A 24,812-nucleotide genomic window follows, 5' to 3' on the forward strand; every position below is an offset into this window, starting at 1 on the left:
TCGTTTACAGGGAGCTACATGCCAGGCATGCAGCCTGCCCTTGAAGGGAGAAAGGCTGGAGGCAGGTGGAGGCTCTGTTTGCTGTTCTCTGATAACAGGTATTTAGTTTTCTACGTCACTTCGCTTTATCGTAGCCTGAAACCCGGCCGAGCAGCCCAGCTCCACCTCCCCATCTGCTCCCTGTGCCAGCTGGCCCCGCAGCCCAGGGGATGCTGGGCAAGCCATGGCAATGCCACACAGCCCACCGGCTCCCCAGACACAAACAGGGACCCCCAGCCCTATCCAGGAAAGGGGGACACCACTGGAAAACCCCACAGGACAGATCTTAACACAACTGTTGAAGGGAGGGGAGTGCTGGGAGCTGGGATGGCTGCACTCACATCCAAGTCAATTGGGGAGCTGAAAAACAAGGAAAATCCTCCCCAAATCATTCCTTAAGCAATGGGACCAAAAAGAAAAAAAAATAGTGGCCTTGACATGGAAGGGCAGAGCAGAAGCTGGGGAGGCTCCAGAGACATTGCCTGTGTTGGCAGCGAGTGAGCAAACACCCAGCCCAGGCAGGAGCTGACAGGTCGCTGTGCTCCACTTCAGTTCCAATAACTCTTTAGCTTTGATAAACAACCTGGGGCAGATCCTCCACGTTCCTGGGATACCCTGGGGTTCTTATTGCATCCCAGCCCAGCTGCCCACAGTTTGGGTGGGAAGGGGAGCATGGAAATGCCCCCCCTCACCCCCATCCCACCCAGCCACGCTGTTGCACAAGGCTCAGTGTCCTTTCCCCATCCAGCAATGCTCCAAACAAAAGGCACCACACAAAGGTTGGGTGGCTCTGCCCCATTACTCACACATCTGCCATCGAGACATGTTTGGGGAGGCAGTTTGGTTTGTAGGAGCCACATCCCAAAATCCTGCCTGTTTCCTCAGCACCCAACATGGTGCATCCCTCCTGATTTCCCCCCCCAAATAACTGCTCAGGTGAGCATGTCTCTATTTTGGGACAGAAAAAGAACATCCTAAAAACCTGTCTCTAATGTTTGCTTTGTTCCTGGTGATAAAAGACTAGAGTTTTAACAAGCAGGAAAAAAATATTACAATATATATATGTATATCTATATACCTCTTTTGAAATTGAGGGAAGAAGGAAAATGGAATCATTGAAGTTTCCATGGCCCAAGGAGCTTTGAAAAATCTGGAGGGAAGGAACAAAACACCGAGTTTAAACTGTTTTCAATGGAAAAGCCCATTAAAGGAAAAGGGATCTTTTGCAGAAAGATACATATTTTGCTGATTCTGACAAAAAGGCCTGTTCAGAGGAGGGGAAAAAAGCTTTCATTTGAATGTCTTTAACAAGCACTGCTTTGCACCTTTACAGTGCTGCTCATGAAAGCATCCTCACAAACCTGTTATTGCTGGAACATGGTGTGCCCAAGGAGAAGGAGGGTCTGACCATATGCCAGGTGCAGGCAGGGGTTTGGAGACAACCCTTGCTTGTATCATGAAAATGAGCAGGTATTACAAAAGACAGGGGAAAAAATATGTATTTAAAAAAATAATCAACTTCCTCCCCTCCATTTTGCCCCTGGGGAGGGGGAAATGCTGATCTTCCAGCTCACAGATGGTTCGTCTGGAACAACCTCCCAGTTTCCACCCCACTGGCCACGTCTAGTGATGGGGAAGGATTTTGGAGGAGGGGTGAAGAAGGACATCAGACTCCCTCCCTCGACGTCAGCAGCAGCAACTCTGCACATGCTGTGCATGCCATGGGATGCACCACGGGATGTGGTGGGTATTTCCTGGGATGAAACACCACCTTTGCCCTCTGATCCCTCCCCAATCACAACCACATCTCACACCACACAGGAGGAAGCTGTGGGTCAGGCACAAACCTCCCTGGCAATTAAAGTCATCTTCATATCCACCAGTCCCAGCCATCCTGTGACAGGCCACAGAAAATATTAATGACACCCTTTCCAATTCAGACCAATTTCTTTCTCATTCAGGTGGTGCTGGACCTGAGTCACAGCCAAGTTGGCATTCAGCAATTGCACACAAGGAAAGAGGGAGCATCACCTAAAAGGTTGTTTCATCTTGTATCTCCCTGGAATTTCACAAAACCGCACACACAGCAATGAATTTAGAGTATTGCCACCAATGAAATGCACAAATTAATAGCAATAAAGTGTAAGTGCTCCACGTGGCAGCAGCAGAGTCATGCTGGGGAAAACGTCCTGTGAAAGCTTAAAAACCAGCACACGATGAGACCACTGGGAGAAAAAAAAAAAGGCAACAAAACAAACAGTCCATTTCAATCTCTTTTTCATAAAGAGCCAAAATGAACCCAGGAACACATCAGAGAATAATCATTTAGCACAGATCAAACAGGAGAACTAGCATATTAAAAATACATGCAGCATTAATCAGCTACGCAGAGTTATGTGCCATCATTTCCATAAATAATACAGGATCAAAGCAGCCCAAGCAGCACTATCAGTTAATATAGTCAGCCAGTCAGTCAAAATAGAGTAAAGCTGCCTGAAAACTGTGGCTGTATAATTTGCCAGGAATAAAGCAGATTCATCTGAGAAGTGGCACAACCAGTTAAACGGGTAAAGGTTACCAGCAGCCTCATCACTATAGGGAGGTGATGCCACAAAGGAATCAAAAAATGGTTAAAATATAAAGGGTTAATGCAGCTTAAAACATTTAAAAAAAAAAAAAGCTTGGGGAATATCAATGTATCTTGTCTAGTGGTAACCCAGGAAGCGGTAAGGAGGGGGAAAGGTGCGAGGACCAATCCTGCTGGGAGCATCCCCAGTGGCTGGAGCAGGTGGGAGTCATGGGGTATGAGCCTACCCAGAGCCCCTGCCCAGGGTCAGGGCAGTGCCCAGGGGCTCCCCTTTGCCCAGGAGAAACCATCCCCTACAGAAACAATCCGTCCTGCTCAGGGTGAAGGCACAACACCAATGGCCTTTAAACATCCAGCCATCCATGCATAGAAAATGCCTGTGTCATTAAGCCTTTTGCTGAAAGGCTGCAGAGCCATTTAGCTGCCTGATTTTTAAAACAGGCATGTGGAGCAGCTCGAGCTATAAATAGCAGGGATGGTTGCCTTGTCATGTGTCTGGGGGCTTATTTATAAGGACAGGGGGCAATTGAATTAAAAATGGTAAAAAAAAATAAAAAAGCATCTTGAGTTTCTCTGCTTTAAGGCCAAGATGCTAGAAAGGAAAAAGGTTTAGCTTTTTGGTTTTCCAGGAGAAAAGTGAACCCCCATCACTCATGCTCAGACTCTGAATTGGTTACATTTACAAGGCAAATTGTAATTCATACAGCAGGTGTTCAGAAATAAAAAAAAAAAAATCCTCCTTTAAGCAGCACAAGACCAAACTAAGGCTTTACATTAGTTCATGCAGCTCTGGGGAAGCTCCTCATTCACTGAAATAGGACCCGTGTGTGTGAAGCAGGAGCAGAGACCTCAAAAACCTGTTCCAGAGAGGAGAATAAAAGCCCTGAAGGGTTGGAGCAGAGCTGCTGCCAAACAGGAGGGCTGGCAGCCTGCGTGGCATCACCACGCTGCTGCATTTCGGGTGAGGGGTGACGAAGGGCGATAGGAATTTTTCATGGGAAGATCCGGGATGAGCACCAGCCAGAGGAGGAATTCAGCCTCCAACAAAAGAGCCGCTTTGGGCAGCTCAAATGGTCCCCAGGCGATTAGTGCCCCGGCAGAGTGTTTGGAGGGTCTATTCTTCGCAGGCAGCAAGGCGCAGTCCCGGGAAACCACGTGGATCCAGCATCCCCCTCTCTGTTCCCTGCCTTTATTAAATCGCCGGAGAAAATAAGGGGAGACAGCCAAGCTGCTCTCAGTCCCTCAGCGCCAGGACACCAGCCAGCTGGGATGCAGGAGGAGCTGGACCACTCTTCCAGCATCCCTCACTGTGAAGAATCAGGGAGCAGAGCCATGGGAGAACAAGTGACCCCATCAGAAGAGGTGACAGCCTCCACTGCTCCTCTGGGAAAGGCGGCTGTGGAGAAGCCAGGACCAGCACCACTGGGAAGTCTCCTAGTGAATAGGGGGGAAAATGTTCTGCCAGACAAATGAAGTTCAATTATTCCAAGTCCAGAATATCTTGCTGGAAACCCTTCCAGACTGACAAACTCTAATCCAATAAAAGACCCTTCCAGACGAGCCCTGCTGGGATTTTGGGAGCTTCTTTCCCTGGCAGGGACCCAGCAGTCCCCAACCCCAAACTGGGGGTGGATTTAGCCCCAAGCACAACAAGCACATCAATCTTACAGGGCAGCCTCCAGGCACAGGGCCCTTGACCTTACTGGAAGCTCAAGCAGAAGAAAAGTAAGAACAACCATTTCGTTTCAGTCTGACAGAACCCAAAAGTCAAATTAAAAAAAAAAATGAAAAGAAAATAATTTCCTGTGAACCAGAAATCTGTTTTTTAGGCAGTTTAATGAGACTGACTAGCAACTGGTTCTGTTCTCCTGGGGTGGTGGAGACACACGGCCCCCCAAGGCAGGGCAGATGGCTGGATTGCAATCTCGCCTTTAGCTCATAAAACATATTAATATCCCCAACCAATTATAAAGTGCCAGACTCTGCCCCTCTGGCCCCTATTCCCACCGAGCAATGCCTCAATGCACAAGGCAGCCCTGTTGAGCTCAGACATGCAGCACCTGCCAGGGCAGCAAAGCCTGTGGCTTTCCAGGACCTCTGAAGGAAGTTTGAGCCCTTGCTCCATCCTCATCTCAGAGCTCAGTGAAGTCTCAGGTGCAGTCAAGGTGCTGAACAACAATTCAGTTCCTTAACATAATTTTTTTGTTTTATCTTTTAAGTGCTTGACAGAGGCAAAGCAGAAGGAGCCTTCCCATCCAGCCAGACGGCTGTAAGAGAAATCCCTGCCTTGGCATGAGTTTATTCCTAATGCTGGCAGATGCACCACATCACTAAGATCTTGGAAGCACCAGAGAGCACCTTGGATCCTCAGCAACGCTTCCTGACAGTCAGCTGGCGTCAGCTCCACAAATGTTAGTGCCACACAGTGCCTCAGCCCTGGGTATTTATAGGCCACAGGCTCCCATCAAAACCCTCTGAAATCTTTCCCCTGACTCCAGCAGACTCGCATCCAGGCCCTCTGCTCCTCAGGGACAGCTTGTTCTGTGTTTCTCTGCCCATAGCCACAGGGTGTGGGATGTCCTGGATGTCCCTGTCATGCTGCTCACCCACAGGCAGCTGGTGAGGACAGACTTCAGGACAGGCTTGATGCCCACCATCACCACCACACAGCTGGGCAGATCCCAGCATGCTGCAGACACTTCCAAGGCTGTACTGCAGCAGCACGAGGACCATGGTCACCCCCAGGATGGGGTCATTCAGCCCTGAGGTTACACCTCGGTGTGACCCATGAAATGAGCTCTGCTGGCAGCTTAGCACCATCACTCCATAACCACAGTGGTCCTGTCCCCTCTGGCACAACCAGGCAGTCGACAGGATTGAGGCCAAGGTGCCTCTCTGGGAACTGGCAGCACCAGGAGGATACTCCAAGGGCAACATCAACCGGTGACCAGGAAGCCCATCCCACACTCAGCCACCCATTTCCCCGCTGTTTGGACAGGCACAACCTTTGCACCCCATGCAAACCCCAGTCAGTGATGCAAGAGTCCCCCGGTCACACTCCAGCACTGCCCCAACTGTCCCCATCACACTCACATTGCCCAGAGGACAGCTGGCATCAGCCAAGAGACTGACATAACTCCTGCCCACCACACAGCTCCAGACAAACCACTTTATTCAGTGCTCCAGCACCTTTGCCTCCCCACAGGCTGGTGTTTGGGTATTACCAAGAGCAGTCAGATAAGTAAAATCACCACACAGTGTCAGTGCCATTTTACAGAGGGCATTTTTCAAGTGGCAACTCAGTGATGTGATGTCTGAATCTAAGCCATCATTTAAAATAAAATTGAGAAAAGCAGCATCCCAGCAAAGAGAAGGTAACAAACAAGACCTTGGATGCTCTGAAGATCCTCCCAAAAATATCCTGATATTCATGAGCATCACTAAGTCCCAGAATCTCAAAATCTTGAGTCAGGACAGTTGGATGTATCTGATGTAAGAATGACTCAGACGGGAACATGGAGGCAGGGAGTGACATTTTCTGCTGTGGGCAACATCCCTTTATTTTAAGCTCAAAGATACAAACCTCACAATTTATTACTTGATTGAAAAAAGGCACTCTCTACCCTGGCTGCTCCCATACTCATCCCAAGGAACCAGACCATCCTTCTTATCCTCAGCCTTCACATCCATAACTTCATTTCCATTTCTTTAAATAAATTTTAATCCTGCTGACACCTTGAACACAAGTTATCTCAGTAAACACATTGAACACAATCCCAAGCCCTCAAACAAGGAAAGCTTAAGCTGCCTTCCCAAGCAATGAGCAGGAAGAGAGTTCCAGCTCAGTCCCACTGGCTCCCCAGCTCACCCCCCATAGGGTCTGAGGCAGAACAGGGACATTCAGGCAGGCACCTGTTTCAAGGCATACATGGGTGGGAAGACCTCTCCCAAAGGGTGTAATGGGACAAGGGAAGGAGTCACCCAGAGCTACAGAAGGGACCAGCACTGGCACAATGTCCTGGCACTGCCTTCAGCAAGTTGGCTGTTTGTCCTACCAGGATTGGAGCGCTCCCAACCCCTCAAAAAGCACAGCCCCAGCATGGCAAGGTCTGGCTGCTGATGGCTCCATGGCTTGGACCAAAGTCTTTTCCCCACAACAATACTGTTGGTACTGTAGGAACCCCCCCCACAAACATGGCCCCACTATACATTGTGTAAGAACAGAGTGCACACCCCTTTCTCCATGTACCTGCAGAAAAATAAAACCCTCCTTGTTCTCTAATGAAGAGCTGAAGCCAAAACTGACCAGCCCCCTCACCTCACCACCTTCCCTCCTCCCAGCCAGTCACTCAGGTCACCCCCTACACCCCTGCAGATTTGCCAGGCTCCTCTTTACATGCTAAGTCCATCAGCTAATCCCACCCAAAGCCACAGCTATCACCCATGGAGGGGGCTTTGGCTGCACTTCATCTGAGCTGCAGCACCTCAGCAAGATGTGGCCCCATGTGAGAGGTTAGAGACCCATCAGACATCAGTGCACACCCTGACTCAGCTTTCACACATTTCCTTAGCAGCCTGTGACACCTTCCCGTGGTTAACTGCTCTGAGCCATTGGGTGGCTGCATTTCCTGCCCTGTGGCTGCAGCAGAAATTGTCCCCTCCTACGAGGTACAGAAGTGAGGAGTCAGGCCCAGCATTGCCTCTGGGAGCTGGTGACCCTGCAAGGCAGGTGGAGCACAACAGAAAACCCAGGGAGGAGAGAAGGCAACAGTTCTCAGGATCTGAAACATTTAGTGTAGTCTAAAGATGCCTAAACCAAAGGTTTGGGTGCAACTCCTGTGCTGACCCAGCACAGCATAGACACAGCGAGGCTGTGAAAGCAGATTTGGGTTTTCAGCCCACCCATCAGCTGTGCATGGGGCTGGAAAAGAGTCAGAGCAAAATGTCCTTTTAAGAGACCCATATTGTTCAACACCACCCCACAGAAATGGGTGGAATAAAGCAGTTTTGTTCTTTAGGCAGGCAAAGTCCAACCAGGACTACACTGGCCACAGCAGCTGCATCTCTGCTCCAACACAAGCATCCACCCGAGCAGCAGCCACCCCCAGAACAGCCTCCCCAGCAAAGCTCCAGCTCCTGCTTAAAACAAGACTATTGTGGATAAAAGGAAGAAGGCAGAGTCTCCACGGCGGGTGTTGGAGGCTTTGGCGATAACGCAGGGGATACTTCTAACCTTGTCTCCACAAACATGAGGATTAGCAATTTGCTTCTCTTAAAAAAATCCGGGATTTTAACATGATCACAGGCTTGGAAAGAAAAATAAACATCATGAAACTGGGAGAGGGAAGGGGAGGATAGAGGAGCAAACAGGCAGCTCAGTGAAAGCAGAAGTGCTTCTTAAATTGGAATGAGAAATGAATAGTAGTCAGACTTGAAATCTTGGTAGTGCTGAACAACACTGACAGTGAGGACTCACACACCCATCAGTGATAACACCGTGGGCATTAAGGGAAGCTGTTCTAATAATGTGCATGAGAAAAGGCCCATTTGTTTCATGCAACAGAGCATATAATGCATTAATTACCTATTGAATCGGAAAAGTAATGTTGAAAACATGCTTGAATTAAAGCAAAAGGAGGGTTTCAGCTAAACCCACTTTGTTCACTGGCTTTGCTGTACCTTCCATGCTTTAATGCCCTTTCTGAGCAAACCTCTGCACAGGATTCCAGTGTCAAAGCAGCCATGGCAGCACAGAGAAGCCCCACAAAACCCACTGAGACCAGCTCCCACACAGACTCCAGCTGTACCACCCACCCACAGCACCTCCACGAGCTCACACATCTCACAGGGGGATGCTGCTTCCCCAGGGGCAATCCCTCCTCAGCCCAGGGCTAATCTGAACTGTCATCCTCAGGACTAACAAACTGGCCTGTTGGAGAAGACATGATCTGCCCATGCATTCCTACTCTGGCCACCAACACAGCATAAAGGCATCAGAGAGCAATTTTGAGATCAAGCAGCTGTAGCCATTAATAATTAGCACTTTAAAACTTCAAAGAGTGATGCTGGCCTCCACAATACAGGCTTCAGCACACCCAGGGATGGCAGAGAGGAGTGCTCATCCTCAATTATCCCATTTAGCAAGTGAGAACTGAAACACAGAGGTGAGGGTGGCCCCTGGCAGCACAGGGATTAGACACAAAATCCCCCCAACTTGTATCCCTGACAGCTCCTATGGCAAAAGACAAAGGATGTAATGTGAGCATCCCACATGGACATCTGGGAGCATCCCAAAGCCACTGCTAAACCAGTCACCTCATGCCTTGCAATGAACTTGTCACTTGGCCCATACGAGCAATGCTCTTGATAAAGCCACTGGAGCCCAGGGGTGGTAGAGACGATGGCACCTGATACTGATGGAAAACAACACAGGAGGTCAGAGAAGGAAATGTGCTCAAGGAATTGTTGGGTGAGCACCTGCATCCCCCTGTTTGGCACCCAGAGGGTCACACTGCACATGCCAGTGAGTTGTTCAGTCAATTCAGTTTGATCATGGCACAACAGAGCAAATGCCTTTTGCTTTAAGAACATTCAACCCATCCTACCTTTATCAGCAATTCCTAATCTTAAGCCATTCTGTTTCTTTCAGAAAAAGCAAAGACAGAAACCTCAATGGAAAAAAGAGAATTAAAGTCTGAAAACAAGCAACTCCAGATCTTCAGCTGACTTTATTTCTAGCCAAATAAAACAAGTTGATTAAACCACTTGTTCAGACTGCTGAAGCTACCAGAACAGCAGAATGCATTCCCCTTTCACATCAGAGGAAGCCTAACACACTTAAACCAAACATCTTCCAGGCAAAGAGAAAAAAATAAACACAAAACAGGAAAGGATCAGTGCTATAGTATTTCCATGTGTCTGTACATAAAGCTTTGGAAATGCAGAGTGAAGCCAAGTTCTCCGGTAAAGTGGCCAAAGCTCCATCCATGGACTCCAGCAGAGTTTTGTTTACTTAATCTTTAGGTAAACTGGAGTCTCGGCTTTGAAGAGCATCAGTGTTTCCATCTCCCTGGGAGTGACCAGTGTTACACCCAGTGAGAGTTTGACCTGACAGCACAGCCATCCTGTCCATCCCTCCCCTCCTCACACTCTTGGCTGACAATTCCATTTATTCCCATTGCCACAGCACCTTCCTCAGTTCTGTATAAGCCCCTGACCACGACAGGGTCAGGATGAGACCTGCTGAGATCTCTCCCAGCACAGAAAAACCATTGGGTCTTTTCTGCCCTCACACGCCCATCAGGTATCACAGGAACGTGGGCTCTCCCCAGCACTGCCTGAGCTGCCAATACACCTTCTGACAAAGGTAAGAACAAGGGCTCTCCAGAGACGCCAAGTCACTGCTAACCCTGCTCTCCCTGCTGCCGGCACGTGGAGGTGGGACACCGGGAAGCCTCGATGCTCACAAAGCAACTTGACCTCCAAAGTCCCACCTGGGGATGCTCAAGGCCAGCGCCCACCCTGTCGGACACTGCCCCGATGCAACGGCGCCGGGAAGGACGTGCCTTCATCTCCTCCCCGCGGAACACGGTGCACCCCGGGGACCGCTGCCGTGATGGATGCTTCGGGCAGCCCGGACAGCACCTGTCCCCCCTGCCCCGGAAAACCACCAGTAGCACCTGTAACACCCCCGGCACGGCACGGCACGGCACGGGCTTGGCACACCCGCCCCGCCAGACCCCAGCCCGGGGTCGGCACCCCCGCACCCAGCGCTGGCCGAGCACACCGGGCTGGGCCGTGAGATGCTCCGGGTGTCGCAGCCCGCGGGGGTCGCCCCTCCCGCCCCCGCAGACAGAGGGACCTGGGGAGCCGCCGCCCCGGCCCCGGCCGCCCTTTGTCCGCCGGGCGGAGGATGCGGCGCAGCCCCGTCTCACTCCCCACTGACACCCCCACCCCAGACACGCGTGGGCCGCTCACCTGCGGGGCCGCTGCCCGCCACCTCCTCCTCCACCTCTTCCTCCTTCTCCTCTTCTTCCTCCTCCGCCACCGCCGCCGCCGCCGCCGCCTCCTCCTCCTCCTCCTCCTCCCGCACCTCCTCCGGCGGTGGCGGCGGTGCGGGGCTGCCCCGTGCGGGCGCGGCGATGGTGCTGCGGGGCCGCGGCGTGCCCGGGCTGCCCTCAGCGGGGCCGCCGCTGCCGCTGCCGGGCTCCGCGGGCGGCGCGGCGCTGGGAGGCAGAGCGGAGGCGGCCAGGAGGGCGGCGAGGCACAGCAGGGCGAGCGCGGTGCTCGGCCAGCGCCTCATGGTGCGGCGCGGGGCTCCGCCATCCACTCATTCATTTGACGCGGGGCGAGGGGCCCGGAGCGGCAGCGGCGGCGGCGCCGGGGCGGCGGCTCCTCCCGCCGCCTCAGCCGGCCATGCCCCGCCGCTCCCCGCGCCCCTCCGGCGCTCCCGCCGCGCCGCGCCCCGGCTGACAGCGCCGCGCCCGCCCCGCCCCCGCGCCGCTGCGACCAATCAGCGCCGTGCCCGCCCCACCTGACGGCACGGATCAGCCAATCAGAGTGCGCCGAGGGCGGGCGGAGGGGCGGGGCGAGGAAGGGAGGGGGCGGCATTGTGAGGGACCCCCACAGAGCCCCCGCGGGCGCGGCAGCCGCACACCTTGCTTTAGTGTATATATACACATAAATATATATATCCTCTATTTTAAAGCATCCATTTTAATTTTTTTAATATTTATTGTTTTAAAAATATTTTATTGCATTTTTTTAAAAATATTTTATTAAAAATTAAATCCTCTCGTTCCTCTCCGTTCCTCAGTTTTGGAAAGCAACGGAGAAGGCGCCGGGAATCGCACGAGGACACACACAAAGCGTGTCCATCCCAGCCCGAGCGATGATGCTCCGCCGCAGGTCCCCGCAGGGCTCCGGCGAGTCGCGAGGTGTCACCGCCCCCTCGGCACGACCCCACCTGCACCCCCTGCCCGTCGCCCCTATCGCCGGGCCTAAGGGTGTGCCATCGCCCTTTGTGCTGCTCATCTCCGGGGCTGGAGCTGCTCCCCACCCAGCAGGGGTGGCCCCGGGGACCACCCGTGAGGACAATGACACCTGCGGGCCCCTCCACCCTGACCAGCCATGAGGACAATGATACCTGCGCGACCCCCCTATCTGACCAGCCGTGGGGACAATGACACCTGCGCGACCCCCGATCTGACCAGCTGTAAGGACAATGATACCTGCACGACCCCCCCATCTGACCAGCTGTGGGGACAATGACACCTGCACGACCCCCCCATCTGACCAGCTGTGGGGACAATGACACCTGCGCGCCCCCCTGTCTGACCAGCTGTAAGGACAGTGATACCTGCGGGACCCCCCAGCCCACCAGCCATGAGGACAATGACACCTGCGGGACCCCCCACCCCGCAGTGACCTTGGATAAATCCCCCCGTCCCGCAGGAGCGATCGCCAGCGCGGCGGGGCGAGGAAGCACAGTGACACAGATATTAATTATTGACGGGACCCAACTGGGTGAGCGCTGGTTCACGTGTGTTGCAGCAAGAGGCAGGAGAGCACTGCCAGCCCTGCGCGGTGGGAAAACTCTGCTCTGATCAACACAAAGGCACGTGGCTGCTCGCTGGGGTGTGCTGGAGCAGCTGGGTGGGCTGGAGGCAGCCGGGTGGGCAGCAGCGTCCCTGCACATCCCGCTGTGGGAAGGTGCAGGGCACTGGGTTCTTGGCTACCCAGCCCTGCCCTGCAGGTGTGTGGCACTGCCAGGTGAGCGTTTGCATCATCTTTCGTTCCTGCAGGAGCCGGTGAATGCTGACAAGTGTCTCTTTGGCATTAGACAGCCCCACCTTCACTCACCTCCTGCTCTAGGCTGCCAGTCCTTCTCTAGCACTGTATTTAGGGGGAAATGCTACAAGCCCAGCATAGTTACTATGGGATAATTATTCTGCAGTCACTCACTGCTCTTCCCCCCTACCCATCCTCTTCTCAAGAATAAATGGGACTTTATTCCTGCATAATAATATAATTATTATTCCCCAGCAGCTCAGCTGTGCCATTTCCCCCACGGAGACAAACCCTTCTGAGATCTGCTTTTCATAATCGCCGTCAGCCTGTCGCTCCCCAGGGGACCAGAGGGTCCCTCTGATCAGGGGGAGTACAACTGGCAGGGAGGCAGGAGGGTGTGCTGATCAAGTGCCTCCTCCAGCACTTCACACAAGGTTATTGTCTGTGGGAATGGGAAGAAGAAGCCAAGCAGAGAAACTATTAAGGAAAGAGTTGTCTGGAACAAAGAAATTCCTCAGTTTTAAGTAAGAGCTGTGAAGCCTCGGCAGCCAAAGGATGGACCCTGAGCCCAGCTCCTGGCTCAGGGCTGCTCCCCATGAGGGCCTGCACAGCTCAGGCTGCCAGATCTGCTCATCTGGTTCCCAAAGTATTAAATTCTTCCTTTCTGCTTGGGAGGAAAGTTAAACATGTCACAGCCTTTCATCTCTTTATCCTCAGGTGGCCCTGTGCTGTCAGCCTCACATAGGAGTGAGACAGGACACTTCTGGAGCCAGACATCCTTGGGCATCCTTATCGCAGCAGGACCCGTGAAAGAGGACTGGACACCACTTGGACGTGGGATCACGAACAAACCCAGAGGCTCTTCTTCTGCCCAGATGAATTATTTCAGTGCTGGCTTATCATGAGAATAATTACAAAACCCCACAACAATAAAATTTACTGCCTTTACCACATTGTGGGTACACACAGCCCAGACCCTTCATAGTAATGCCACATCCTGGTGGCAGCAGGGGAGGAAAACACAAAGGCTGAACCTTAGTGGAAAACACTGCAAGCCCCACAGACATCAGTGTGACTGGCAAGGGCAGGGTCAAAGGCTGGAGAAAGGCTATGGGAGATGCTGGGCAAAGGGGGTGGAGGATGCTGAGTTAAGGGGATGGAGGATGCTGGGCAAAGGGGCCGCGTGTCCCAGGCCCCGCGCAGGGACAGTTCCGCAGGACCTGCCGCTCCCCCTGTTGATGTCAGATAGAGTTGCAAGTGCTTCGCAGCTCTGAGCACCGGGCCCAAACCATCCCTCCCTGGCTGAACCCAAAAATCCATGCACCTGGAAAACTGCTGGCTGCTTTCAAGGGCATTCAGCCAGGGATACCAAGGGCACAGAGCAGACCTGTGCTGGCACCACGCCACCAAAATGTTCACACTTCCTTTCTTTTTACGTTCTCTCTTAGCAATAAAAAAGTGAGAAAAGCACGTCTGAGCAGGATGAGTCCCCGAGGAACACGAAGGGCTGACACAGATCCCAGGCTGCACACAGGCAGCCCAGCCTCCATGCCTGCTTCTTTCATAAGTTTTAGAGGAATCGACATCCTCCCCAGAATTGTTCCTATTCCATCAAATCAGCAAGATTTTCTTCCCCAGTGGAAAGTTTCCATCAGATATTTAGCAACCAGCTCTTTCTCTGACCTATTTGCAAGCCCCAAGCCACTCTCCACCACCCACTGCTTGAAAGCTTTGATAATTCAATGAGATGTTAATTCTGACATCCAGCATAACTCTTGATACAAAAACTTCTTTTTTTTTTTAATTATCATTAATTGCAATGCAGGAGTAATGAATCCTCTCCACAGATCTGGCATTCAAAGCACCCAGCAGCATTTTGCTGCACAACTCCCATTAAGTCAATGTGTATTAAGTGGGTTTTGACAGTCCTGCGTGCTCTGGGTTTGGCAGAGCCCAGAAAGGATGAGGCAGCACAACTCTGCCTCGGGGACTGAGGCACAAGGCAAAGTCCAGCCTGCTCCAACACATATAGGTGTCAGCATATGGCTGCTTAAAAATCACTCTGCAAAAGGGCACTGTCACCTTTAAGCACGTCAGGATCGTCTTTTAGGGCAAAATTCCGCTCTAAATGCACAGGGTTGAAAATGAGATCCCACGTGCTTTATCAAGACACACAGCCTGTGAGTCTGAGCTGCACACATGATGGGAAACCTTTCCACCTTCATTAAGAGCCCAACTCAGTGGGTCTTTGCAGGACTGGCCCCTGAGCAGAGTGCCCTCCAATCCCTTTGCAGAGCCCTGTCAGGCTCTCCCTGACTCAGGGGATATCAATATATTCTTTAGGCTGCACTTCCTCTGTGAATATTTTCTTTATTTCACACACATATTTATCATTTGTTTAAATCATCAAACAAAGAGAGGTTGGGATTCAAAATTCTCAGGGGCATCTCTAAAAACCCAGGCACAAGACGTAGGAACTGACTTAAAACACAAGCAGAAGCCATGGCTTTATTTTCACTGCTGGAGCCAAGTAAACAGCATGGAGACAAATAATTTTTATGAATTTTTCTGTTTTCATGACCAGAGCAACATCAGCAACAAGAAAATGACAGTTAGAGTGCAGAACTCTGTGTCTCCATCTCTTTCTTCATCTATTTTAAAAATAAAACACCTTCTATGTGGTTGCTCTGGAACGGCAGCCTTGCCTGAGCAGAAGCGCACGCTTTGCCTCCATTTATCCACTGATTTGAATATAAATGAAAGCGAGTGAATTATAAATGGAGCCTGGGGAATTGTCTCTGCAGGCCTGTGGCTGCTGGTGGCAGGGCTGGGTGGGCAGAGGCCTGGAGCCTCACCTCTTGTGTGGGAAGAGCATCTGCAGCATCGCTGATCCTCCATAAGCAACAAATCTCTTCATCGTTGGGTTCATTTCCCTCATACACTGTGCTCATGGAGAATTTACCCCGTATATGTCTCTGAAATAATGATGTTGCTTTAAAGGTGAGTCCCAGAGCCCCCTGTCCCCACGGTGCTGAGCCCTGAGCACACATCCCTCCAGCTCCCTGCAAATCCACCCAGGAGGGACCTCAGATCCCAGGGCATCCCTTTGCATGGCCATGAGCCTCCTCACAGCCTCACACACCTTTTTTATCTGCACAAAGCAACTGCAACAATGAAACAACAAATGTTTGTTGTCCTTCTTGCAATTTCCCGGGCAGCAGAAAAGTCCCATCCTTGGCCAACGGGGCTGCAAAACACCATGTGCTGCAGTTGCTGCCACTCCTACTGCAAGCACAGACAAACCTGGTGTTGGCACAGGGCTGTTGTCATCTCAAATAAATGCAATTAGCAGCCAGACCTCCTTCTCTTGCTGGCAGGAGGAGCAGGACATGGTGCAGGTATGTGCCCTGCTAACAGGTCCCAGTTCTGCATCCACTTAAAGAGCAGTTTAAGCATGTCAAGGTCATAAAAATGTAAAGCTAAGCTCCTTTTCACATAAAAAATGTGAAAACATGCACATTTGCACACAGATGCAAAAGACCAAATAAATTGGCCAGTGTATATGTTTATCACTGCTCTCCACGAGGCTGGATCAGAAGGTCCAAGCAGGGAGGGTCAGGCTCTGCACTGCTGACTCAGATTGCTCAGAAAGTGCAATTTCCCATTCATGTGCAATTGTGGCACTTTCAGATGTATTTTCATCTCCAAATCCTATTGTCCATCCCTAATTTGCTGGGGAAATGTGTCGTTGGGGAAGGATTGCCTTTGCTGTGTGACTGGAAGGGCAGCAGCAGAGGAGGGTGCTGTGGGTGCTGCTGGAGCCCAGCATTGCCAGTGCCTGCCAAGGCACAGCCCAGGAACCAGCAGCTCCCCCACGAGGAAAATTAAAATGAAATCAATTTGAGTGGTAATGTCAAAACTAAACTGAGCAATTTGCTGAAATGAAATGCTTTGGAAAAAAATTATCCTCTGAAGGTCAAAATGAATGGTTCAGATTATTTTTCCCATCAATAGTTTCCTACATGTTCCCACAAAATGGTTTGATTTCAGGATAAATGCACTCGCCAATAAAGATCACTTTCACTGAAACCCTTTCCAGCCTTGTTACTGCCAAAAGAGCTCTGCCTGCAGCCAAGCACCCCATGGATGTGCAAGTGGGGCAGGAGCACTGGGGCAGGTCCCTGCCTGGAGGTGCAGCCCCAGAGCAGGTCTGGCATAAGGTGCCTGTCAGCTGACCCAGGGAGCTCAGTATGGCTGGAAGCAAACACTCCTGCAGCTGCTTCGGTCTCCCACAAGCAGATTTTCTTTCCCATTTCCCTCTCTCACACACTCAGTCTCCATCCCAGACAGGACACACAGCCCCACACACATTTTCCCACACCAGACATACACATATTGTCCTTGTCACACACCCCGACCAGTTCTCTCTCCACCATGCACACCTTGTCTCACACCTAAATCTTTTTTCTTGTCTCCAACACAGCCTGAAACAAGCCTCTGCATGTTTTCTGCCCAGTGTAGCCCCCAGCATTGCCCTGGACCCCTCTCCCCAGCCCCTGGCTCAGGGAACACTGGGTCTTTGAGGGGCGTCAACTCTGAGGCAGGTGTTTTCTGCTCCCCTTTTTATTTCTGACTATTTCTGCAAATGTGGGTCACAAAACAGAGACAACCCTGACACTCAGTAGGAGCAGAGGAGCATCCCTTCAAAGGAGATTTAGAAAAGCGGTGTGGGAAGGGTTTCTGTAGTGCTCATCCACAGAAGAGAGCAGCAAATCCTCTCCTCTGATGGCAGATCGTGAAGGCAAGTCCTTGAGTGCGAGACACTGAGCTACCAGGGATTATACAATTCCTTTGAAAAAGGGCTTTTCTTCCAGATCCGTTTCACAAATCTCCTGCTATTACCCACCCTAAAGCACTGGTTACACTTTCAATCTCTTGCTTTCTGCCACAGACAGACATTTCGCCTTTCACTCACTTTCACTGGGTTTTTTTCACTGGATATTGAAAGCAGGTTACTGCCTGGGACATGCAGTGGGAGGGAATGAGGGATTGGGGGTCTGTCCAAATAAGACAGTTATTCCCGTGTTACCTAATGTGGGGGACTGCCCACACTGAGCCAGGTGTTCTTCCCAGAGCCCACCTTCCTCCCAAAACACTCAAGGTGTTTGATTCTATACGTGTGTTTGTTTAACTGAATCCCCAGGAGGCTCCAGCAAGGCTGAGGCTCATCCTGATTCCATCAGGGACTGGTGCTGCAGCACTGCACAAGTGGAGGGGCTGATGGATGCGGCTGGACTGGGGATCAGGCTGGACTGAAGCCTAACTAAGCACAGTGTTTGGGACAAGATGTTGTCAGCATTTGACCAGTTCAGCTGCCAAACCTTCTACCCCCTGCACAATTCAGGAAAGGCTCTGTGTGAAAAGGGGACAGAAAGTCCTTGATATTCACACAGGGAAAGGTGAGACGTTGAGGGGCTGTTTCAGCTCTGACCCTGGACAATTCATCAGCCAACAAATACCTATTTCTGCTTCTCCATCAAGTGCTTGGGGCTGAGCTTCTTCACTGCAGGGGGAAGCCACAACCAGGCCCCACCACATCCCAAAATCCAGTTGTGCCCAACTGCTGCCAGCTGTCAGGAGCGGGTGGGAGTGAGGAGCCTGGGAGCAGGCTGTGCTGAGCCAGTGGGAACAGGGCCAGGCACGGCAGCAAGAGCGGGAGTGCAGAGGAAGGGCCTTCCCATTGTCCAGAACAAAGGACCAGATGTGCACCCAGGGTAGGGAAAATCCCACCCTCTGACAGCCAGAGTTGGCGTTTGCACTCAGCTGGGCCTCCAGGCTGTCATTGGCAGTATGTTAGTGCAGCTAAACCACCTCTTAAATTGATGTCATTAATTCAGGACAGCTACTCCAGTCACTTCCAGAGGGTTATTCTGACGGGCCATACCTGGCCAGCTGATCTGTGCCTGCAGGTGTCTGGGTCAAGGAGGTTCCTATTCCTTGTCTCTGTTTTTTTTTCTTAAAAGCCAATAAGGAAAATCAACACCATGATCATTTTTTTCCCTTTCTTTTCTTCAATAAATCCTTGCTCCTGACTTAACATTCTTTGTTAGTCCTGCTCAGAAGCCTAGTGGATAAGCCCAAATATAAGTGCTAGTGCATCTCTGTGGATGCCACTCCTATGCTGAGTGTACCCATACAATCATTTTAACCCAATCTCCTCATTAAGCCATTTAGTGCTAACTTGTGCCTTAGCTAACATAACTCTTTCATAAATCCCCCCCCAGTCTTCATTTTCAGACATTAAGAATGAAAGAAACACCATTTCCCTTTGGATTTGTTCCAAAGTATTTGACTTGTTGGGGTTTTTTTAAACAATGAAGGTGATTAATTTCCATTTTGACTTCATCTGGCTTTTGCTTCCAGCCATCCGTGGTTTTCCCCCTGCTAGACTACAGAACCTGCAATGCCCATTCTTTTCTCTCTGTGAAGGTATTTATGCACTGTCATTAAGTCACCTCTCAACCTCTTTTTTTAATAATGCAAACAGATGGAGGTTTTTAAGCTCTCCCTCCTGTAAAGCTGTTTCTCCAGTCTTTCAATCATTTCTGTAGCTCTTTTCAACACTCTCCAACACTCTCTCTTAAATGCAGACACCTAAACTAGAAGCAAAATTCCTGAATCAGTCTCCCCAGTTCCTTAGAAAGGTTAAACCCTCTCCCAGCTCCTACTCACTGTTTCCACTCCCACACATTCAAGTCTCTTATTCAGTCTTTTGGCTAAAACATCACACATTGTCAGGAAGCTTCCATTAAGCTGGTGCTCCACTCCAGCCCCACTCAAGTCCTTCTTGCATCAGATGTTACTATTTCCCTATTTCCCCTTTTGTCCCATTCCTTGTCATCACCACTCCTGGGTTTTGGTGCTCAAGGGTGGCAGACATCCATCTGTGGCTGGGGTAAAGTCTGAAGACCGTTGCAGAGCAGAGAGTGCCCAGGTGCCCCATGAGCTCACATTACTTTGACCATGTGTCAGGCAGCAAAGTGACAGAGCTGGGCAGCAGGGCTGGCAGCCAGGGAAGCCCCAACCTCATGCCATTTTCCCTGGCCAGGTTTCCAAATGGATCAGACCTCATAAAAGGGACAGATTTTCAGCATGGGCAGCTGGTGGGGCCAGGCTCTTCTGAGCAGTGTAGCTGCCAGCATCACAGCCAGAGCTCCTGGGAGCTCAAATATCTTAAACTCTTCTCCCAGTCTTCTCCTTTTCTAGTTCAGCATTGGAGTTATGGCATAAACACACAAGTTTCCATCTGGGAACAGCTGTCTGTCAGCATCCTCTGAGCTGCAGCACCATCGCTTGCAAGCAGTATTGGGACAGTTTTAAAGAAATTTTAATAACATGCTGGAGAAAAATGCTTGTGCCATCAATTCCCTCCTCTTTAACCAGCAGGTGATTTCTCTGTGGCAAACACTGCTTTTGTGGGAGGAAGGTTACCAGCCGGGATGATTTTCCCCCCTGGGAAATAGCTACATTTTTGGGAAGCAATGAGAGCCTTGGCCTGGGTCCATCCCCTGGTGAGGCTGGGCCGGGGAGGGCAGTGGAGGCAGGCGGGGATGCAGCCGCCGGCCGCGGCATGTCAGTGTTGCTCCACGCAGCCCGTCCAGCTGCGCAACATCTGCCGCCGCCGGAGTGGCTCTGCCCGCACCCAGAGCTCCGCGGTCTGCGGGGAATGCGGCTCTGGAACGATGTGACAGCACGTCCCGGACAGGGGGAAGGTCCTGTTAGTGTGGCACGACAGGGCAATGGTGCCCATCTGCTACCGAGGGCTCAGGGGGTGGGAATTGCATCCCCGGTCCAGAAGAAGCTGCGTGGCCAGCAAGCAGGTACCCAGCAGACTGGCCCTGTGTGGCACGGACACTTCTCTCTCCTTTCTGAGCCCCAAGCAACACACAGCTGCCACCAGAATCCCACCACAGAATCTAGGATGGCTACAAGGATAATGGATTACCTAACATTCCCACTCCTGGTTTTTACAGGGTTAGGTTCACAGAATGACAGACTTGTCCTAAGTTGGAAGGGACCCACAAGGGTCATCAAGTTCACCTCTTGGCCATGCACAGGACCATCCCCAAGAGTCACACCATGTGCCTGAGAGTGTCATCCAAACACTTCTTGGGCTCTGGTAGCCTTGGTGCTGTAACCACTGCCCTGGGGAGCTTTTTCAGTGTCCAACCACCCTTTGGGGGAAGAACCTTTTCCTCAGATCCAAACTAACTCTGCACTGACACAATTCCAGGCCATTCCCTGGAGTCCTGTCCCTGGTCACCAGAAAGGAGAGACCAGTGTCTGCCCCTCCTCTCCTTGTCTTGAGGAAGTTGTAACTGCAATGAGGTCTCCCCTCAGTCTCTTCTTCTGCAGGCTGGGCAGACAAAGTGACCTCAGCCACTCCTCATATGGCTTCCCCTCAAGGCCCTTCACAAAGTTCAGAAGTTAAAGCCAGTGTAATGCTGGGCAGGCATGCTCTGGACAGTGCCCTTGTTCCCAGTGCTGCGCTGGTGTAGCCCCATGGAATGGCAGTGCCAGGACCTGTGGATTTACTGCTGGGCTCCCCAGAGTAGCAGCCTCCCCTCACAGCTCAGCCGATGCCGTGCAGAGCATCCCACTGGGACTGTGCATGGCTGCCCACAAAACCCTCCCACTAATGCAGAACAGACACAAAATCCCTACAGGATGAAAAATTATTGCCAGGGTCAGTGGTGTGGGGAACTCAACCCTCCACCACCAGTATCATGTAGGTCTTACTGAATTCAATAGTAATGAATTCAATAATAATGTTTTTCACTCCCCTCCCTTCATTCCCTTCGAGTCCTGCTGGAGATGAAATCTGTCATATAGGGCCTGGATTTTCCATTGCCTTGGTAATGTATTTCCTTGTTGTGTCCATCACGTATAAGAAATACATCTTGAAGGTGTGAGGAGAAAGGTGAAAAGTGCCATGGCCACCAGAGGAAACACATTGTCCTGGGAACCCAACATGCTTCCCACCTGCAGACTCAGAACTGGGATTAACCACACGGGTTCCAGGGTGGAGCAGTGGTAATTTTGCTCTGATGCAGTAGGAAACCAGTACTGATAGTTCCCCATGCCTGTGTAGAAGGGGGCTGGATTTATATAGTGGAAATTCAGCTGTCCAGAGGTGAACAAAGCTCTTGTTGACATTGGGGGCAGAGAGGAGTGTTGAATTCAAAGGCTGCAGATTTGTTGGCTGCATGCCCAAGTCCTACAATCAGCCAGGAGAGCTTGTCCAGGTGTTTCACCAGGAGTGCAGTGAGGCAGTTCAGCTCCAGAGATGTCCTCCCTCTCTGTGCAGAAATTCCAGCACTGGGCTCTAAGGAGAGGCCATCCTCTAGATCAACAATACTTGTCTGTGCTGCATTTCCTGGCCTCCAAAAATGAAGGGGTGGGGGACTTTTCAGCCTTACAAAGAGATCTAGAGGATTTATTTGTCAAAGTTCTCAGAGGTAGCATTTCCCTAATCCCTGCCCCCATGAGATCTCTGGTACCTGCAGGTGAGATCAGCCCAGAGGCGTCCCTGGAATGAGCTCTCCAGGAGCAGCCTGGACAGTGTGAGACAGCAGCCACCACACCAGTGACAAAGGGACTCTGCCTGAGGAATGACCAGGAGCTACCAGCTAAATAGCTTTGGGGTTTTTCATATGTGAGTTTAGTCTTAGCGTTAGAGCTTGTTATATGGCATCGTTTTGGCACAGACGTTGCCCACAGACAACACACTGTCAGCCACACAGACTGTCCTAGAATAGGGTTAATCAGCTCTTTTTTTATTTCAAAACCATTTGCTAGAGCAGTATCCACAACACACTGCTGCGCTCCAGGGAGATGACAGCCCAAATCCTGGCTCACTTCAGCCTGAACCCAACAGGGAGCCATCAAGCTGGAGCTGTGAAGGCAACAGAAATTTCTGACCCTGTTCTGGTCGGCCCAAGAGGCTCCATGACCCATGAGGGAGGCACAGGGGCAGATTACTCACAGCACAAATATGAGCAGCAGGGAAGGATGGCCATGTAGGACTGCACTGCTGAGCCAGAGGTCGAGGCAGAGCCATGGAGAGCCTGCAGAGATGCTGGGAGAGCACCCCAGCACATGCAGGGCCCCGTGCATCACTCAGCACTGGCAGCACTCAGCAACCCAGAGCCTCATCAGCAACTGCATAATGGGCAAGAAGGCAGGAAATCAACTCCTGGGATTGTCTTCCTCACCTACAGCCTCAGTGGGCTTGACCTGCTTGAATCCTGCAAGCATCAGCTTTGCACTTAGGAATGACCTCGCAGACTCTCTTATGGGTGCCAGAGAGCAAACAGGAGGCTCCAACCTGACAGCTACTGGAGTACTGGAATGTTTTTGAGGATCTGAACAGTATTTTGGCTGCAGTTTGGCTCCTTGTGCTGCCTAAGTTTGATCTGAGCTTCCCCTCCCCAGCTTTGAACTACACAGTTGCTTCTGTGCAGCCAAGAGATTTGCTCAGTGGCTCTAACATAAAGTTGGGAAATATTCCCTCAGCCAGGGAGTTATATAAAGTGCATTCCCTGTGATGCATGACTTCTCTATGCAAGGAATATCCATGGTGATGGTGCCCACAGCATCTCGCCTGTACCTCCTGGAAACAGCACAAATTCAGCTCTCGGTGCAGGTGCTTGGAAAAGCCACTTCCACAGAGTCACCATTCTGTTGGGCAATGGGAAATGAAAACATCAAAAGGTCGTGGCCATTTCACAGAAACATGTCAGGGATAGAAAGAGAAACACATTGCTCCCACAGAGTCACAACAACCCCTTCCCAAACTTTTGGAATGAGTTATCCTGAGTTTTTCCATTTTGAAACAATTTATAAGATCTAATTTTAGAATATGAAATAAATCACCATGAAAACAAAAATGTTTTTAATTATCAAAATCTGTTTGACTGAGCAAGAAATATTTTTTCCAGCCCCTTGCAGAGAATTTTGAAACTTTCCAAAGTCCCTTCTGGCTGGAAGAAAAGTCCTTGTCAGATCTCAGATACCCAACTGCTCTGTTGGGCAGACACGGAGAAGGTGGATGACCAGAGCCAACAGAGCATTGTGCTGAAATTCTCTAGCTCTGCCACTGAGAGTTTGCCCTCAGAAGACTGAGATACAATGAAATTCACCCGTTATGAGAGGCCACCTGAGCTACTTTATTCTTCAGAGTTCATGAGGCACCAAGACCTTGGATGGGTGGCAGCACTGTCACTGTCATGGGCTGTTTATGGGCCAAAGAACAGCACCATCCTTCTCAAACATACAGGGCCAGGGAGAAATCCCCCCTTTCTGCAGGAACAGGCTCCTTCCAGCCCCTAGCAGTGCATATATTCATTAATTCACCCAGAGCCACAGTCTAGCCACAAGTTTCTGGGTAAATCCAACATCCTCTGCTAGCAGTCAGTATTTCCAGCACTCCCTAATATATTTTCCTCCACCACATACAGGGTTGCATGTTGTTTCCCAGCTCTTTGGAGCTCTCTCCCTGTGGTTACCTTCTCCTCCTCTGCCCTCCCCAGCCCGTTGTTCCCATCCCCATCCCCTGCAAAGAGCCCCACAGGAAAGAGGCACCAGCCAAACAGCACCACAGATTTTTTCTTTCCTGAGCCTCAGAAGCAGAAACTTATGTTGTTAAATCCCTTGGAAAAAAATAACAGTCTTTATAAACACCATGGGAGGAAAAGCCCCGTTTCAAAATCTGAGCAAAGTCAGGATGAAGAATACAGAATGGCAGGAGCAGGTTCCTGTACCCAAAGGGCAAGGAAAGGGGGAAAGGCAAGGGAACACAAAGGGAAATGCTTCATTAACTCCTCTTGAGGTTATCTGCTCACTTTAAAAGCTAATGCCTCCTCCAAAAGGGTACAATGCATCAGCTTGCAGCCCCGTTCATTACAGAGCTATTCCTGCAACAGGGACACTTCTGCTGGGGCCTCTCTCAGGGCTGGCTTTGACCAGAGCCACCTGCCAGTGCACAGCCCAGCTAATGACCTGCCCCCTGTGATCCTGTCCCTGTCGGCTGAAATCACCCAGCTCTGTGATCCTGCTCCCCATTGTCTAGGAACAGATCTGAACCAAAGTGGCTTCAGTTCCTGGGGGGATATTTTTCTCCTTGTGTTACCCTGAGTCCTTGAGGTTTGCCAGTCAGACTGAGCCATTTGGATGAACATGGTGCTAAGTCCTGGCATTGGAGAGGAGATGGTTTTGTGTGAATTGAGATGCTATAGGGAATAAGACTCCCTTGGGGCTGCCAGTGCCCCCCCTCTCTGTTGAGGATGTGGCTTCACAGCATCTCTGCTATTTGACTGTACCCAGTGGGCACTGAACA

The 24,812-nt window shown here is 51.0% G+C and overlaps 1 protein-coding gene across 1 annotated transcript in view; it reads right to left on the reverse strand.

The window, feature by feature from the left end:
- The window catches only part of MEGF9 (multiple EGF like domains 9), a 50,271-nt gene extending 39,174 nt beyond the window's left edge, over window positions 1-11,097 (reverse strand). Inside the window, exon 1 of the mRNA XM_071574227.1 lies at window positions 10,604-11,097. Within this exon, the coding sequence (XP_071430328.1) occupies window positions 10,604-10,928 (325 nt within the window). The 5' untranslated portion in view covers window positions 10,929-11,097. The remainder of the gene's footprint in view (window positions 1-10,603) is intronic.
- Window positions 11,098-24,812: the final 13,715 nt, after the last annotated feature.

This window comes from Pithys albifrons, chromosome 20, assembly GCF_047495875.1.
Source record: "Pithys albifrons albifrons isolate INPA30051 chromosome 20, PitAlb_v1, whole genome shotgun sequence".
NCBI lineage: Eukaryota > Metazoa > Chordata > Aves > Passeriformes > Thamnophilidae > Pithys > Pithys albifrons.